The 17,910-nt window shown below is 35.0% G+C and overlaps 1 protein-coding gene across 2 annotated transcripts; it reads left to right on the top strand.

The window, feature by feature from the left end:
- Positions 1 to 508: 508 nt before the first annotated feature.
- Positions 509 to 15,628, top strand: LOC108997546 (aminopeptidase P1-like). 2 transcript variants are annotated; one of them, XM_018973866.2, is made up of 17 exons: positions 509 to 727; positions 1,422 to 1,485; positions 1,852 to 1,991; positions 2,779 to 3,063; positions 3,212 to 3,334; positions 3,587 to 3,865; positions 5,385 to 5,471; positions 5,852 to 5,919; positions 6,631 to 6,697; positions 7,485 to 7,619; positions 7,790 to 7,870; positions 8,810 to 8,864; positions 9,000 to 9,104; positions 9,198 to 9,269; positions 9,892 to 10,016; positions 11,374 to 11,523; positions 15,379 to 15,628. In XM_018973866.2, exons 1-17 carry the CDS (start codon positions 635 to 637, stop codon positions 15,445 to 15,447), a joined length of 1,998 nt encoding a protein of 665 aa, XP_018829411.1. In that variant the 5' UTR covers positions 509 to 634; the 3' UTR covers positions 15,448 to 15,628. The 2 variants fall into 2 exon arrangements, with proteins under 2 accessions (XP_018829411.1, XP_018829412.1); XM_018973867.2 differs by lacking the exon at positions 15,379 to 15,628 and adding an exon at positions 12,158 to 12,271 and having other exon boundaries at positions 510 to 727.
- Positions 15,629 to 17,910: the final 2,282 nt, after the last annotated feature.

The following is a 17,910-nucleotide window of genomic DNA, read 5'->3' as shown; positions in this document are numbered from 1 at the left end:
TTTTAAATTTTAGAATTTTTCGTAATTTTTGAAAGCTGATACTTGAATACGTATAATTATAATTAGAGAAATGATTTATATATGTTCTAAATAAACAAGTCAGCGACTCCATTTGAAAAAGTATAAAACATTCATTCTTTATTAGTGAGATTCATTTTTATACAAAATGATTGTACGGGTCTTGTAAATAAAATTACAGTCGAGCTACAGAGTAATCTAATCAATCTGACCGCTAGGCCAAATTTAATATTTTATTTTTTTCTAATTTTTTAATTCACATTTTTTTTTATAATTTTAAAATATTTTTAAAAAATATAAAAAAAATATCATTACACAAATTGTTACTTCTTTAACTATTAGAAAAAAAAAAGTAAAATACATGAAGTGTCAATGAGGGTGCAAAATGAGTGGCAAAGTAGATTTTTCATAAAATTATATGCATAACAGCACCTTCCAATGAGGAAAGGAAAAGAATTTCCGAACAAGAGCTACGCGTGTGACTAGTTTCCTTTGCTTTTCCTGCAAGCGATGCATGCATGCTATATAACTACTACGCTCGCTCGAACTCTCCCCAACTCGAGACTCCAAACTCGTTAAGATCGCAAAGAAAGAAATAAAAGAAAGAGAGACAGAGATGGAAGACACTCTGGGTGCTTTGAGATCTCTAATGGCTTCTCACTCTCCGCCGCTTGCTGCCTTGGTTGTGCCTTCCGAAGATTATCATCAGGTTTTGCCTCTTTTCTCTTTTGTTTCTCTCACTCTCAGTCCCAACATCTCCTTTCCGTATAGTCTCAAGCGTTCCCAACTATATTATTTCCCGTTCTTTGTTTTCTTACTTTCTCATACTTTGGAGAGAACTTTTTATTCAATAATTGGCTGTGCTAACAACATTCTGATCAGTGATGAACGGTAACCTTCCATTGAAATCTATGCTATATTTTCATGCATCGTAGATTATCTGTAAATGGTGTTTGGGATTTAGAGATTAGCTGCGCAGCGTCACCGTGGCAAATACGATTGGCACTACGAAATTCGGCTTTAAATTTGGACTTTTGATGGAATGGAGAACCTTTATGTTGAGAACCGTAAAGTGAAGCCTCCAATTTCGTCCAACTCTAATTTCATGCTGCTAGATACAGCTCTAATCTCTTCTTTTTAGCTGCGGTCCCAGACTCCCAGTTGTAGACGATGTCACTGTTCTTTTTAGCAGTTGACAAGTTTGATCTCGCCTCATTTATGACACTACGTCTTTTGAATCTGTTTTGGGAGTTGCTTTTTCCTCTGATTATCTCTGATGAATTGACTTTGTTTATTAATCATTATTTTTTTTTGCAGCACACGATTCAACAGTACAGTATTTCAATGTACTAATTTTAATTTTTCCTTCTTTTTTTTAATGTGAATTGTGTTTGTTGCTGCAGAGCGAGTATGTGTCTGCGCGAGACAAGAGACGTGAATTTGTTTCTGGCTTCACTGGAAGTGCTGGTTCGTTTTAAATTTAAGAAACAACTGTATACAATCATAACTGTTTTTTTTTTTAAATGAATTGTAGGAAGCTTACAGTACGATACTCTCTTGAGACAATAATCCATCTTAGGATGAGCGGATTGTAGTTTTTATTTAATCAACATTAAACTCGTTGGGGCTGACTTGTTCCATCTTTTGTTAACATGCCGTACTGCACAGCTTTGTGCAGTACTAGAGCCCCATTTTCCTGCAATGACCCGTCAAGGTCAAGGGTATTATGTGCAAATTTGAATAGAACACATTGCTAGGAAATCATCCCCCACACCCTTCCAAAAAACAAAACAAAGCATTAAACTCCCTACCCTTTGTCTGTATTTCATTCAGGTTTGGCACTTATAACAATGAAAGAAGCACTGCTGTGGACAGATGGGCGTTACTTTTTGCAGGCAATGAAGGAACTTAGTGATCAATGGAAGCTCATGCGTATTGGAGAAGACCCATCTGTAGATGTCTGGATGGCAGATGTGAGTCACTATCTTTTAAATATTTCATATGAATTATTCTTGAATACTCTCATGGATGTCTTTTTCTTTCTATCATCCCTTTTCAAACTTCCGTATGTCTTCATGAATCTTGTTCTATACTTTTTTATATCGATCCAATTTCAACCAAAGCATGTATTTTTATCTAGATTATCGTCACAAGGTTGGACTCACTATGTAACACTCGGGACTGGGTATAGGAATGATTGTGCCCATAGTGCCTGGTAGAGAGAAGGTCTTGTGGTTTATAATGACAAGGGGTTTCAATTATAATTTTGATTAATTTTTTTCGAGTATAAGTTTGAATGTGACTTGGGCTTTTCTTGGATCATTAAAAATGGTATCAGAGAAAACTCCCAAGTTACCAGTGTGAGACTTGAGCCATGCCTTTTCTGGAATAGCCTAATGAGGACGTCGGTCATGAGTGAGGGACACCCGGACTTAGTATAGGAATTAATGTGAATGAGATCTCGCATTAGACTCCAACTGATTAACGATTTATTTTGGAGTATAATCTAAATCTTAGCTTGGGCTTTCTTTGGGTTGTTACATGTAGACTCCAACTTGATTCTTAAGTCTCTATCTCTTGATCACTTAACTTCCCAGGTTGCTATAGAATCATGTCATTTAATATTTGCAGTACAGAATGATAGTTTTGATGGTTCTGCTACTTCTATAAATTCATTTTTTATTTAAATATGCATTTTTATATATTAAATGATATTTCTTCATTATATCTAGTGTAAGTTTTGTTTATTTTTTTTATTAGAATCTGCCAAGAGAAGCTGCCATTGGTGTCGATCCCTGGTGCGTGTCCATAGACACCGCACAAAGATGGGAGCTTGCTTTTGCCAAAAAACAGCAGAAGCTGATTCAGACTTCTCAAAATTTGGTGGATGAAGTTTGGGAAAATCGGCCTCCACTGGAAGTTAGCCCTGTTATTATACATCCATTGGAATTTGCTGGTCGTTCTGTCACAGACAAGTTGAATGATTTGAGAGAAAAGCTCATAAAGCAAAAGGCTCGTGGTATAATCATTACAGCACTTGATGAGGTAAGTTTATATTTTTCCTAAACTTATATTCTTTCTGCTCTTATTATCTTCTTGTTAATAATTTCTTGAAATTTGGGCCCCTGACCTCTATTCAGATACTTTATCATTGATTCTTTCATGCAAAACTTCAGTATATTTGCTTGTGCAGGTTGCTTGGTTATATAACATCCGTGGGACTGATGTATCCTATTGCCCAGTTGTTCATGCATTTGCTATAGTAACATCCAACTCAGCTTTCTTTTATGTGGACAGGAGGAAGCTCTCTTCAGAGGTCAGATTCTAAGATTGAACTTTAATACTGCTTTTGCTTTCTTTAAAAAGATAAATAATGGTGCAAATTTATGATAACAACCAATAATATTCCCTTAATTTGTATCAAGTTTAACCAATACTGTATCTGATAGCGGCTGTTGAAACCATAGAGTCCTTCATGTTCCAATTGTTATTTTTCAATACAAATTTGAGCACATGGTGTTGACCTAATTACACTGGTAGACTTTTCTGAGAAACATGTTGTATGCAGGTAAACTCTTATATGGAGGAGAACGGAATTGAAATCCGGGAGTATGGTGCATTGAGTGCAGATGTGACCTTGCTTGCATCTAATCAACTCAATCCTCTGTCTGCTATCAAAGGAGCTCAAACTGAAGTCAAGAGTGATGTGGAAATTAATCCTCGTGAGACTGATTTTGACCTCATATGGATTGACCCTGGTTCATGCTGCTATGCTCTGCATTCAAAACTGGATGCTGATAAGGTTCTTCTACAGCCATCACCTTTGGCTCTTGCAAAAGCTATTAAGGTAGTATACATGCTTCCTATCCAAAAATGATAATAAATGGTTTTTTCTAATGCTGATAACTGAAGCTTACCTATGATATTAATGAACTGATAAGCTGAGATCATAGATAAATTAATCAAATGTGTTTGTATAGAACCCCATCCATGAAAATATGTGCAGCTAAGAAAATAGTTCTTGAGCTGCTGACAGCCTGCTAGTTTAGTTGGTACTCTTTTATTTCTTGATATATTTTGCTACATGTCTTTCAATGCGATTTTGGTACTCTTTTTTTTTTCTTGGTATATTTTGCTACATGTCTTTCAATGCGATTTTGAATATCCCCCCTTTATAATGGTTTGGCTGATATTAAGGGAGGGAATGTTCATGAGTTCTTGCTTTCTTTTCAGCTTTCTAGAATGTAATTAGGTCTCTTTTGTATACTTCCTGTGTACATGGGCTGTGCCTAGTTTCATTCAATCAATAAAGTTTCTTACTTATAAAAAAAAATGGTTTGGCTGATATTGGATGTTATTGAAATTACCTTTATATTTTTTTGAGTTTTCTGATTTTTATATGGGCTTGCAGTCTTGTGCTTTTCTTCAATATATCTGACTTCTTAGTTTTCAAGTATCATGTGTCCTGCAAACTCCTCATTCTAGCCCTCATTTTTTTTCTTTATTTTTTAAGGATGAGGATATTTATTCGATTTACTCATTGCAAAGTTCATGTTTTTGGTTGTAGAAAGTTTTTGTGAATTATGTATTCAACATGAATTTGAACTATATCCCCAGTTTAACTTGTTAAAGTCAACATTGGTCACCTCCGAACAGGGTTTTGGACTTGGCAAGGCTGTAGACACTACTTTGAAGGATGCAAGTGAAAAAGGCTATTAAGAAAGTAAAGAGTCACTTGAACAAACTTCTTGTATGAGTAGTGCAAGTTCTAAATTCTATACATTAATTAAGGAGTTGGTTTGAATTTCTTAGCCTATCAATATTGGTGGTAGATATATTTTTTTCTGGGGTGTTCCACTTGGACTCGTTTGGATTCGTAAGTGATCTCAGCTCATCTCAACTCATCTCACTACTATTCAGCAACTTTAACTCATAAATCTCACTACTATTCACAACTCATCTCATTACTATTCACAATCCATCTCAGCTCATCTCAGCTCATCTCAAATCATCTTCGAATCCAAACGTGTGTGAAATATTTTTCCTGGGTCTCCTAGAAAACTATATATCCAGTATACAGACACAGACACACATGCACACAATTGTGCCAGTATGAAGGCTGCAAGCTGGAAAGGACGTTGGAGGTTGGGATCTAAACATGCGAGTGTGCAATTTTTTTTAACTTATAACCCAGAAAAGAAGAGGATGCTTGGCTTGTTACAAGCATACAAGATCATAAGCATCATTTGAAATTTAGAATAGCAAAACAATCAGATGATTTTATTTGATTGCGTTCTTGAAATATTTTCAAGCGTTACCATCTATGTTTCTTATTTACTCCTTGACTGAGATTTATAATATTTTAGAACCCCGTTGAGTTGGAAGGGTTAAAAAAGGCACACATTCGGGATGGTGCAGCTGTTGTGCAATATCTTGCCTGGTTAGATATTCAGGTATGCTGTGAAACTTATTAATTCTGACCTCAGTATATTCTCTGGATAATAAACAAGTGTTGTAAAAGTTGAATTGTAAAGTTGAAAATAGTTAGAAGAAGAGGAAGCAAAGAGAATGTGAAAGAAAGGTCTTGTTTTTAGTCTCTGCATACAAGGTTTTTCACCACATATTTATATTATGTAAACTATAACATAAGTACAATAACACCCTTAAGCTATAAGAGTACCGAGTCCTTACACACACGCTGCTTTTCTAGTCTCTCTCTCTCCCCCCCTCTCTCTCTCAGATCTTGTTGGTCTCCATGCATTTTGTTTATGTTTGCCAACATATGAAACAAAACCCAAGGCATGAAAATGATGCCTAATCTTATTTATTGCAGATGCAAGAGATTTATGGTGCTTCTGGCTACTTTTTGGAGGGTATAGGAGTGAACCAGAAAAACCATATGTGAGTTTGTTATCCTGATTTACTATGCTAGCGCTTGTCATGGATCAAGTCAACAGTTGTTAGTGAGATGTATCAGAGTCCAGACATAAACTGATAAATTATTTCAGTGAAAGATGACATATCATATAACTTATTGGTACTACTTGGAAAAAATAGTGTTTGGCGCTAAAAATGAATTTATCTTTCACATGGTATAAATTGCTGATACATATAATTGAATGAGAACTTCGTCTTCTAACACTAAGTTTTGTGACTATACTGCATAGAAAGCATTACCTTTTCTGGCAGTACCACATTGGCTTTCATTATTCATACATTATACTAGATTGTAAATTAAGATACGTAGGAATGAGTCCAAAACTTGGAACCATTGAGTGTGCTCATGGATTTTCAAAGGACTCAGTGTAGTTGATCATACATAAATAATATGCCCATTAGAATAAAAATCTGGTCTGCTTGACCGTGAATTAGCTTACTTAGTCTTCAGATGGCAAAATGAGTGGAGCTTGTGCTTTTGTCCCCATCTACTCATTGACCTCTTTTGTTCTCCGTTTAAAATTATATATTGCAAGCCCTCAACTTATTTGATTACTATCAGTATTGATTCATTTTTTGTTGTAGCACAAAATGCGCAGAACATATTTGCTGTGACAGGAGTTTACAAGTTGCTGATCAGTATTTTGTCATGTTGTTGCAATGAACTTATGGCAGGGAAACCTTGAAGCTGACAGAGGTGAGTGCAAGTGATAAGCTGGAGACTTTTCGAGCATCAAAAGAGGTAATGTCGTTTTCATGTGAGATTTCTATGTACGTAAAATCAAAACTTTAGCATGCCTACCCTTTTTGACACAGCCAGACCCGTTTTGTGTAAATTTGAGTATTCATTTGAAGAAATGCTTTATGTTATTATCTTCTTTAATCTGATTTCTTTTACTGTGAAACTGGGGTCCAATGAATCCAGTTGAGGCTTTCCATAAATATATATATATATATATATATTTCTGGTTGCTTCCTTGCTTCCTTTTCAGTCTGAATGACTCGATCATTTAAGGGGGTTGTAAAAGGTTATAATCTGATATATTATACCTCTTAAAGTAAAATCACTACGTCTAACATGATTTTAAGAAGCAGCAGTAAATCCATTCCCATTTCTCAGTATTGCGTGAGGCCCACCTGCCCCCTAACCCACCAGCCACAGTGTAGTGGTGAAAGGGAGGGGGTATTCTGTTGTCTCCCTGTCAATGACAACTGATGTGATAAAGTATCACAATAAAATAAGTACTCATTTATATATATCCCTATTTCAGTACCTTTTTTGCCATCAAAACTAATGATCTGGCAGTAGAGATGATGATCACTTTTCATGTTATTTGAAAATGATAGTTTCAGTGTGAAATGTTCTTGGTAATTAAAGCTAACTGGGATAAAGCTACCTGAGATATTCAAGGATAGAAGTAAAATGAAAGACCTTGAATTGGTTGCTGGAATATGAACTGTGGAATGCAGTTTAATTTATCTCTGTCTGCATAGTTTGACATGATGATTATTTTGTGTTATGGTTGCAGTATTTCAGAGGCTTAAGTTTTCGTACTATTTCATCAGTTGGCCCCAATGCAGCAATCATCCATTATGCACCACATGCAGAAACATGCGCCGAGTTTGATCCGGACAGAATCTATCTTTTCGATTCAGGAGCACAGGTTTGTCAAATATCATACGTAGTTTACTTTTTAAAGTTGAAATTATCACAAATTGTTTGCAACATAGCCATAACCAAAGTCTTAAATATGTTTCATCTTTTATATTTTAGTTTTGAAATATCCTTGATGCTTCTATTCTGTTACCGATAATGTTGATGGTGTGCTCGAAGTACCTGGATGGAACAACTGATATAACACGGACAGTTCATTTTGGGAAACCTTCAGAACACGAGAAAGCATGCTATACTGCAGTAAGTGTCTTCCACTTCATTTGGTAGTTTAGTTTGTCCCAACTATTATCATATTTATTTAAAATCATTTATTAAAAAAAAACATATTAGTTTGAACTTTGAAATATAGCTTTTCCCTGGAGGGAGATGTCATTAGCAGGCCTTGTCCAAAAAAAAAAAAAAAAGGATGAGATTCTTGTGGGCAGAACAATTTATGGCTTTGTATGCTAAGGTGTCCTTTTGATTGTCCTATAAACGTAACTGATTGAGGAACAGTTTATATGATGGAAATCACTCAATAGTTCTGAAATGCTGGGCTATATTAAAAAAATAAATGAATATTACTAAAGGATTTTGCACTCAGAAGCACACAATTTAGTTGCAAGAATAAGCCTAGTAGATAATATTCACGTTGGAAAACCAGTAATAAATTCTTCTGCAGATGTGCCCATTACCTGCAGTTAGAACCCCATCGCCATCCCAGCAGCCCATAGGAGCTGAACATCCAGTAATGAATCACCTGAATCATTTTCCTGTCTCTCAGCAGAACCTACAATATCTTTTACCTAATAATTCTTTTTCCACTCTAAGATTAAAATTTTATTTATTCATCAAAGCATTTTTTAACATCATTGAATAATAAGCACTAAGAAAAGTAAAAAAACAAATATGTTAGTGGGAAAATTTGAGTTTATTTTTCTGGTAAATTTGGTTGTTTTATGTGGTGGTATAATGACATATTGCATTTCTCTGAACCAATTAATGAAGGTGAGATTTTGCTGAGTTCAGTTGCCTACGCTTTGAGAGAATTTCTCTCTTTCTTTCTTTCTTTTTTCAAATTGCTATTTCATTCTCCAATTTGTAAGAATTTAGCAAAGGATTTAATATGAAAGTATTCTTTTAGGTGATCAATATTTTTTGTTCTTTAAGAAGTTGCTTAATTTGATGCATTTTGTGCAGGTCCTCAAAGGCCATATTGCTCTTGGAAATGCTCGATTTCCTAATGGAACTAATGGTATAACAAATTCTGTTTTATTCTTTTATGTTTTATTTTTTCCACATTCAAACAAGGATCTTTTTAAGTGTATATCTATAGATCTGCCAAATTTAAAGATGAAGTGGAAACATTTGCATCTGCTTGCCTTTTCAGGTCAGGCCCTGGACATTCTTGCTCGAGTTCCTTTGTGGAAGGATGGTCTTGATTACCGTCATGGTACTGGTCATGGAATTGGGTCTTACCTAAATGTTCATGAAGGTAACGGATGAAGGATAACTTCTTGCCTTTGGCTTTTCTCTACCCAGAATGATTTGATTTAATTACCGGTTTTTTTCCTTTTCCACTTTACAGGACCTCATATGATTAGTTTCAGGCCCCAGGCTCAAAATGTGCCGCTACAAGCATCCATGATTGTAACAGATGGTTAATATCCTTGCCATTGACTACTATGTTTTTGCTAAAACAACAGAACATTATATACCACACTTTGGACAGCCACATGGACTGCCATACTATTTGGTTGATTCCATCTGTTAATTATAGCCAGGATGGACTTGTCAAAAACAATATAGCCAGAATGGTGGACATAGTTGCTAATGACTTCCTGCTTAGAAAGGTTTTACTATATAGAAAATAAATACCCTGGCATCCTACGATCCTTGGCATCTAGTGCTACAATGCTTACAAATCTCAAATCTGCTGTTTTACCTTCTCTCATTTAGTTTATTTTGTTCTGTTTCTTGCTGCTCAATCTGCACTGCTGTGCATGCATGCTTGTTCTCTGAGTTCTCAACTGATATTTTGCTCGGGCATATTTGTTCCAAGGACTTTTGGGACAATAGTCCACAATGGAGATTTAGTCTAAATGCTCTCAAGATAAGTCATTTCACATGCTGTTATAGTTTAAACTCAATTGGACGTTTTGTATCTCAATATCATGGTTCTGGGTTTATTTCCTCAAACTTGATCTTTTTCCTAAGAATTGAAGGATTCCTACTAGACCATTGCAACTTTAATAACGATGGATTGGAATTGCAATTGTCAGAACCTGGTTACTATGAGGATGATAACTTCGGTATAAGATTGGAGAATGTGCTGGTAATCAAGGAAGCTGGTACAAAATTCAACTTTGCTGACAAGGGTTACTTATCTTTCGAGCACATAACATGGGTAAGTTCTGATACATCCATCTTTGGAAATCATCTAAATCTTTCATTTGTTTGTTAATTATTTCACTTTGTCATTTAGCCGGTTTCAACTCCCAGCCTCTTATTATACTCTAAAAATGCCTTTCCTAGTTTATTTCATTTTTGTTATTAATTTTTTATTTGTACAAAGGCTCCTTTCAATGCCAATTGACTGGAGCTTCTTTGCTTAGAACACTATTGAATAAGCAACTGATTCCAAAAATTGGTATCTATTCAACTGACCAGTCCTTTGCCCTTTAAATGGAAATATAGTATATACTATGCGTTCTGAGATTTAAGAGATTTTACTTTTAGGATGAAGCGAATTTTCTCACCTAAACTATGAGGTCATTTCTAATGTACTCTTAGATGTTAAATTTGAGTAATCATAGCCTATTCTTTTATGAGAAATGATTCTTGCAGTCGTGAGTGTACAAGCGCCGCACAATCATTTTGAAAAAGATTAATAAATATGAAACCCACATGAAAAAAAAAAATTAATTTTTTAATAGTGGACCCCACCCTTTTTCAAAGCGACTGTACGGCACTTGCACACTACATGATTGTATGTAGCATTACTCTTCTTTTATTTGCATATTCATTGACTTTAATACCTATCACGTTATCAAAACATTGAGCAATAAACACATTATTGTGTGATAGTTTGTTTAAGACATGAACTTGAAGACGAAATAGGAGAAAATTTAATGTTAGAGAACATTGCAACTGACCTGTAGTTTATGGGGTTCATTTCTCAAATCTGAATTTTAGAAGGGACATTGCAAGTGACCTCATAGTTTAAGGTGGAAAAGAAGTAATTTGCCCTTACATATATATTCCCTTTAACCCTCTCAACTATATCTCATAACTTGAAAGAAGTTTCTTTAGCAAGAATATAAAACTGATAATAACAATAATAATGATAATATGATTCACTGTGGGTGTTACTCCTATGTTTGTGTGTGAAAGACAAGAAACAAATGTGCGGTCTGCCAAGCCGAATGTGTCCTTGAAAAGTCTAGAGTTTGGCCATTCACATGATGGTTCTTGCACTAGCGATGTAGGATCAAATGTGCATTCTGTGCAAAGTGTTTTGTGCAAATAGACACTCCTGTTTAGTCAAGTATTTGATTTTGGAATGTTAGTGTTCTTCATTTTTTCATTCCAAACTCTGGCAAACAGATTTAGTCTAACTGCAATCCTTTTTATACAATCCTGAATTTTAATTTAGTGTTTGTATTGATGATTCCTACATAAATTGAATTTGTTCGATCCGATATTTGCATGGAAACAGCAGATTATAGATAGCTAGAGTTTGTTGTTTTGCATTTTACCTGCAGGCACCATACCAGAGAAAGCTGATTGAGTTGAGCCTTTTAACTCGTGAAGAAATAGATTGGCTAAATGGCTACCATTCAAAGTGTAGGGAGATTCTCTCTCCCTACTTGAATGAATCTGAGAAGGGATGGCTGAAGAAAGCTACTGAGCCTGTACGCGTTTAAAACACTCAGAATAAAGTCATAAACTGTTGCTAAAGCTTTGTCATGCACATATTGATTTCAATAATATGGTTGTTGAATCACAAGATACTCCTATGCCCTATTCTAAAATTTACTTTTGCTGTTATTTCTTATAAAAGTAAGAATATTAATCAACTTGAGTTTAATAGTGGGTCCCATATCGATTTGAGACTCAATTGGTCATGGGTGTTGATTTCTATGCCAACCTGAAGAGAGAGACTGTCAAATGGAACTCTTGAGTTCATTACCTTATCTATATCTTTTTTTTTTTTTTTTAAATCTCATTCATTGATAACTTGTTCTAATACAAGAACCGGAGAAAGTTAGGAGGATTCTCCATATCTACTATACAGTCTATTACAAATAAGGTATCCTTTCCTAGATTGTGGGCAACTGAATTGCCTTCACGATGTATATGGCTGAATTGGCAGTTTACATATTTAGTCATACAAACTTGAATGTCTGAAATTTACTTATATAATAATAAAAAAAAAAGAATGTCTGAATTGAGCATTCCAAAATAACTATTATTTTGGCTTCTCTGATAGACTTCATTAACCACTTTTTTAGAGTCTCCTTCTAAGATTACCTTGCTCATGCCCAGTTGAAGACCAAAATTGACTGCTGGGAGTGCAACTGTTGCCTCTGCTAGAAGTGGATTAGGAAGAAGCTTGTTTCTTCCTCAAAATAGTCAGAAAGTTGCCTTCCTCGTCTCTAATAGCAACACCTATCCCTATTTTACAATGACTTGTATCAACTGCCACATTCCAGTTGATCTTACAAAAACCTTGAGGTGGACATTCCCATGTAACTCTCCTTGTATTTGTAGAAGATGTCTGGTTAACCTCTCTTGATTCTAAAACAAAAATATCTATCAGCATTTGATTCACTCTGTGTAACACTGTGTTTGGATCAACGAGTATGTTCTTAAAAACAAATTCATTCCTTCTCTACCATAAATTCCAGAGAGTTAAAGATAGCTCAATCATCTCTTCCTTGTTTAGCTTTTTTAACATGTTTTGCAATAAGTTTTTAACACTTTTGTATGAAAACTGGCTTTTTTGAATTTTCCTGGAGCATTAACCCAGAATATCAGTATCTGAAGCACATTCCCAAAGTATGTGTTCTATAGTTTCTAGTTCCAGTAGACACATTAGGCAAATGGGGTCTTCCAGAATTTTCTTTTTGCATAGGTTGAATTTGGTAGGTAGAATATTCCTACATGCTCTCTACAAGAAATTCTTGGTTGCTGGTGGTATTGCAATCTTCTACAGTTTGGTCCATTCTTCTAGAGGGTGGGAATTATGAGAGTTTTGTCCTTTTTGTCTTTCTTGCAGTTCTCCTTGTAAGTGATAAGCATTCCTCACTATAAAAAACTCCATTTGCATTGCTTCTCCAAACCAACTTGTCTTGCTTATTGTTTTGACTGATTGGAATCTGAATTATTAGGTTAGCTTCAGTATTATTGAAAACTGCTTTGATCAAGGGTATGTTTCATTCCTTAGTTTCTGGTTGAATAAGAACCTCCACTTTAGCATCATCCCCCAATAAATTGTTTCCACTTTGAGGTTTGTATAAGGTAGGTTGAGGCAGCTAAAGATCTGACCAAATTCTTACTGATTTCCCATTGCCAATTCTCCATATGGTCCCTTCTAGAAGTAGAGCTCTAGTAGATAAAATGCTTCTTCAAATATAAGAGGGATTACTTCCCAACTTAGCATTGAAAAAATTAGATTGAGGAAAATATTTTACTTGCAGGACTCTTGATGCTAGAGAATTTGGACTTTTAATAATCCTCCAATCTTGTTTTGCAAACAAAGCAAGGTTAAAGTTCTCAAATTCTCTAAAACCAAGCCCCCTATCTCTTTGAACTTCCTCATTTGAGACCTACTCAACTAATTCATTTTTCTCTCCTGGTTAGCTTGACCCCACCAGTACCCTCTCATCATCCTGTTTAGTAGTTTCAGCAAGCCTTTAGGAAGTTTAAAAACTTCCATCGAATAAGTAGGGATGACTTATATAACAAATTTTATCAGGATTTCCCTCCCTACTTGTGATAAAAACTTTAGCTTCCAATTGCTCATTTTGCCTATGACTTTGTCAAATATTTCTTTAAAGTCCTTGTTTCTTGATCTGCATATCAAAGCTGGAAGACCAAGATATTTCTCATAAGAGCTGGTAATTTTGACCATGCAATACTGGTGATAGTGTCCCTTGCTGAGAGCTGTGTGTTTTTACTTTTTACTGAAAAAAAGATATGACTTTTCTTTATTCAGCCTCTGTCCTGATCCTATTTAATATTGGCCTAAAAGATGTAGTATCCTAGTCCATTCCAAAGATGAAGCTTGGAAGAATAACAAACTATCATCTGCAAAAAATAGATGATTTATGTGAATTTTTCCTCTACCCAGTGGTAAAACAATTATCATCCTTGCTTCTTCTGCCTTGTTGAGCATTTGACTTAGGGCCTCTGAACACAATATAAATAGATAGGGTGACAATGGATCACCTTGTCTAATGCATCGAGATGGAGTAATGACTGGTTGTGGGGATCCATTAATTAAGAGAGAGTATGAGACTGTAGTTACACAGTTTAAAATTAAGTCAATCCATCTTCTATTGAATCTCATCTTTTCCATCACAATTTCAATAAAGCTTCACTCCAACCTGTCATAAGTTTTACTCATATCCAACTTTAGAGCCATGTATCCAGTTAAACCTTTCATTCTACACTACAAAGAGTGGAAGGCTTCAGAGGCAACTACTACATTATCTGCTATTAGTCTCCCTGGAACAAATGCACTCTAAGTTGGGGATATGATATTAGGCAATATTGTCTTCAATTTGGTTTTTGGAATTAAGACTATATAATCCGTTTGGATACAAGAAATGTTTCATCTCATCTTATTATGAAAAATTTTCTTAATTTTCACACAAAATATAATAAACAATTCAACTTTTTCAATCCTCAAAATAATAATAATATTAAAAAATAATATTCTAATAATATTTTATTCAACTTTTAATTTTCATCTCAACTCACTATCCAAACCGCACCGTCTCATTTATGGAACTGTCTCACCTATTTGTGTTCAATGCCATTGTAACTGCTTCACACATATCCTTACCTACAATATCTCAGTGTTGTCGAAAAAATCCAACTGAAAAACCATTTGGTCCTGGAGAACACATGGGGTTCATATTAAGGACAACTTCTTGTACCTGTGAGGAAACAAACCATTTGAAATATTATTGTTCATCTTCTCTGTAATCAGGAATGGCATAAACTTCACACATTGTAATTGACCCGAGGGATTAGAAGTAGCAAACAGATTAGTGAAAAAATCAAGAAAAGTCTAATTTATATCTTGTAGAGTTGTATGAAGATACCCTTCACCATCACTAATGCTGTTAATAGAATTAGTCTTACAACTTTAAGAAGCACAAGTGTGAAAATATAATTATCCCACACTTTGAGCCAACTTTGTTTAGATCTTTGTTTCCACTTAAACTCTTCTTGCTCCAATCTCATATTCACATGTCTTTGAATCTGTTTTATTTCTTCCAGATCATTCCCTGTGTTCCTCTCTTGAATTTGTTTTACCCTGCCTAGCTGAGTTTCAATGTCTTCCTTGGTTTCCTTCTCTTGGTTCTTGTTTCAGTTGATTAGTTGAATTCTACAACTATCTAGATTGTTTGAGAAGGCTGCCATTGTCTTTCCATTTATAATATTGACATTCCATGCTCTAGTGATCATTGCTTTACAATTATTTTTAAGGCCCCAACTAAGTTCATATCTAAAGAGTCTTGCTCTCCTTCTTGTAGGTTGAGTCTGAGAACTCAGGTTTGTTAGAAGAGGACTGTGATATGAAGAACATATTGCTAATGTGGTAACAATAATAGCTTGAAAACTACTCACATTCAGTATTAGCAAACACTCTATCTAACCTCTCCTTGGTAAATTTAGGTCTTTCTTTGGTACTGGACCAAGTGTATTTGGTGCCAATGTATCCCATGTCACTTAAGTCACTGTCTTGCAAAACATGTCTAAATCCTTCCATTTGAGTAAAAGGTCTCTGTGGTCCCCCATGTTTCTCATGTTGATGAAGCAATTCATTGAAATTTCTCATGCACACCCATGGTCTATGATCCAAAGGTTGTAAAAACATTAATAACTGCCAACTACCTTTTCTTTTTACAGTTACTGGGCTGCCATAAAACCCTGTAAGGGTCCAAGTCTTCCCAATTTGTGGATCATTAACTCTGGCAAATATGTGTGAATTAGTATATGATTCAACTTCTATATCAACATTAGATTTCTACATCATTGGCAACCCTACACTACTTCCTTTGCTATTCACTGTAAAACTTCTAACAAAAGCTATTTTATTTCTAATTCTTTCAATCCTCTCCCTTGTTCTTTTGGTTTCAATAAGGAAGACTATGTGTGGGCATTTTTGCTTCACCATAAAATGAAGCTCTCAAATTGTTCGAAGGTTCCCAAGCCCTCGACAGTTCCAAGTAAGACATCTCATTGCTACTGGTAGGGTCGCTTAGCAGCCTCCATCATGTGTTCCTGAGTTATTCTCCTTTCAAGATTGAGCCTCTCCTTTTGTTTTTTGGTTAAACCTTGCTGATCTCCACTATCTATCATTTCTTTATCTCTTTTTCTACCACTTGTGCAACCTGTGCTGGTGTCCCCACTTTCCATCTCATCTAATCTTGGTAATTTAACTGCTCTTGCCCTTCTTTTCCAACCCATTGTCTTTGGTGTTAGCTCCACATTACTCAAAGAATTAAGCCTCGAATAAACAAGATTACCTGGTGAAGAGCTGAGTATCTGAGTTGCTTGTAAACTCCTTGAGGAACTATTAATGTTGTTATTCAAATCTTCCTGAACCTTATTAGCCTTGTAGCTATCTTCTGATAAAGCTATCTTCTGGTCTTTAATTTGATCAACCTGTCTTTTATACTCCAGTTCTATTTTTTATTTCCCCTTATCACCAGCTTCACCAGATGGGTTATAAATCTTAGTTTGTTGATTGTGAGAGGGTTCCAAGTGAGCCTCTTCCTGATCACCATATTGAGTGATTAAACCCTTATTGAGTTGACGCTTACCATTTACTTGAAAATATGTTTGAGTTTTGTTTCCCGTACCTCCTACTCTTTTGTCACCATTACCCATTAAATTAATAGTTGTGGCCCTTAACCATTGACCATATTGGGATTGACCAGCAGCTCTTCCATTTATTCTGCCTCTTTCTAAAGCACAAACCATGTCTACATGCTGAATTACCCCACAATGAAACAAAATAAAGGCAATCTCTCATATTTGAAGTCAATCCAATTTTGTTTGCCCTCTATTCTAATTAGTCTCCCACGAGGTAAAGGCTTTGTAATATCCATTTTTACCCGATTCTTATATATTTTCCCCAACCAACCCCATCCCCATCCACATCTACTATTAAGACTTCCCCTACTAAGGAGACAATTCTTTCTCCACCTTTAGTTGTCATGGCTGCCAAAGGCATACCATGTAGTTGGATCCAAAAGGATTCATGAGTAAAAATCACCTCACTAGAAGGAGTACTGCTATCAAAGGCTTGAATACAAATTACATTTTTATCAAAAGACCATGGCCTTCCATTTGTCACACGTTCTATGTCCATAGCTTTTTGAAATTCAACTAAAAACCTATGATGCCCCACCTCATTGAAGATTAGAGAGCCTTCAGGATTCTAGTTTTTAGTCATGGTAGCTTTGAAAACTTCTTTGTTAAGACTCTTTTCCATCAAGATGAGTAGAAGAAGACATCTCTGTGCTCTAGCATCTACACGTTTTGTTTCATCGTCTATAAAAACAACCTCTTCTTTCTCTATTTCTATTAGGTTAAAACATTTCCAAAGCCTAGCCAGTTCATCTGCCATACCTATGTGGTAATTAACTATCGATCAAAACTGTGTTATTTGCATAAACCCTACTCCATTGCCTCACCCTTCTAAGAAGTAAATGACAAATACCTTACCCGTTAAGGAAAGGACCCCAAAGCATTAAATTTATATTATCATTAAATGATAATTATTACAATAAAATCACATCATTCATTCCCCTTCACCATTCTGTTGTTGTTGTTGTTTAAAGTTAAAAAATAAAAACAATACATCCAATTAAATACTTATTTTTGTTTGTTTGTTGTTGTTGTTATTTACATTTAAAAAAATAAAAATAATACATCCAATTAAATAATTATTTTTGTTTATAATTATAGTTAAATGAAAATGATATATTTAATTAAATTATTATTGTTATTTAAGATGAGTAATCTTTTTACATTAAGTTTTCTTAACGCTTTTTTTT

This window comes from Juglans regia, chromosome 12, assembly GCF_001411555.2.
Source record: "Juglans regia cultivar Chandler chromosome 12, Walnut 2.0, whole genome shotgun sequence".
Taxonomy (NCBI): domain Eukaryota; kingdom Viridiplantae; phylum Streptophyta; class Magnoliopsida; order Fagales; family Juglandaceae; genus Juglans; species Juglans regia.
The sequence above is the reverse complement of the archived record's forward strand: the minus strand, read 5'-3'. Positions and strand labels throughout refer to the sequence as shown.

Excerpts from the sequence above, each read along its gene's own strand:
- LOC108997546 (XM_018973866.2), top strand. The coding sequence starts at position 635 with ATGGAAGACACTCTGGGTGCTTTGAGATCTCTAATGGCTTCTCACTCT. Across the intron at positions 1,992-2,778 it reads TAGATGTCTGGATGGCAGAT|AATCTGCCAAGAGAAGCTGC; the intron begins GTGAGTCACTAT and ends TTTTTTTATTAG. Across the intron at positions 9,270-9,891 it reads ATCCATGATTGTAACAGATG|AACCTGGTTACTATGAGGAT; the intron begins GTTAATATCCTT and ends TGCAATTGTCAG.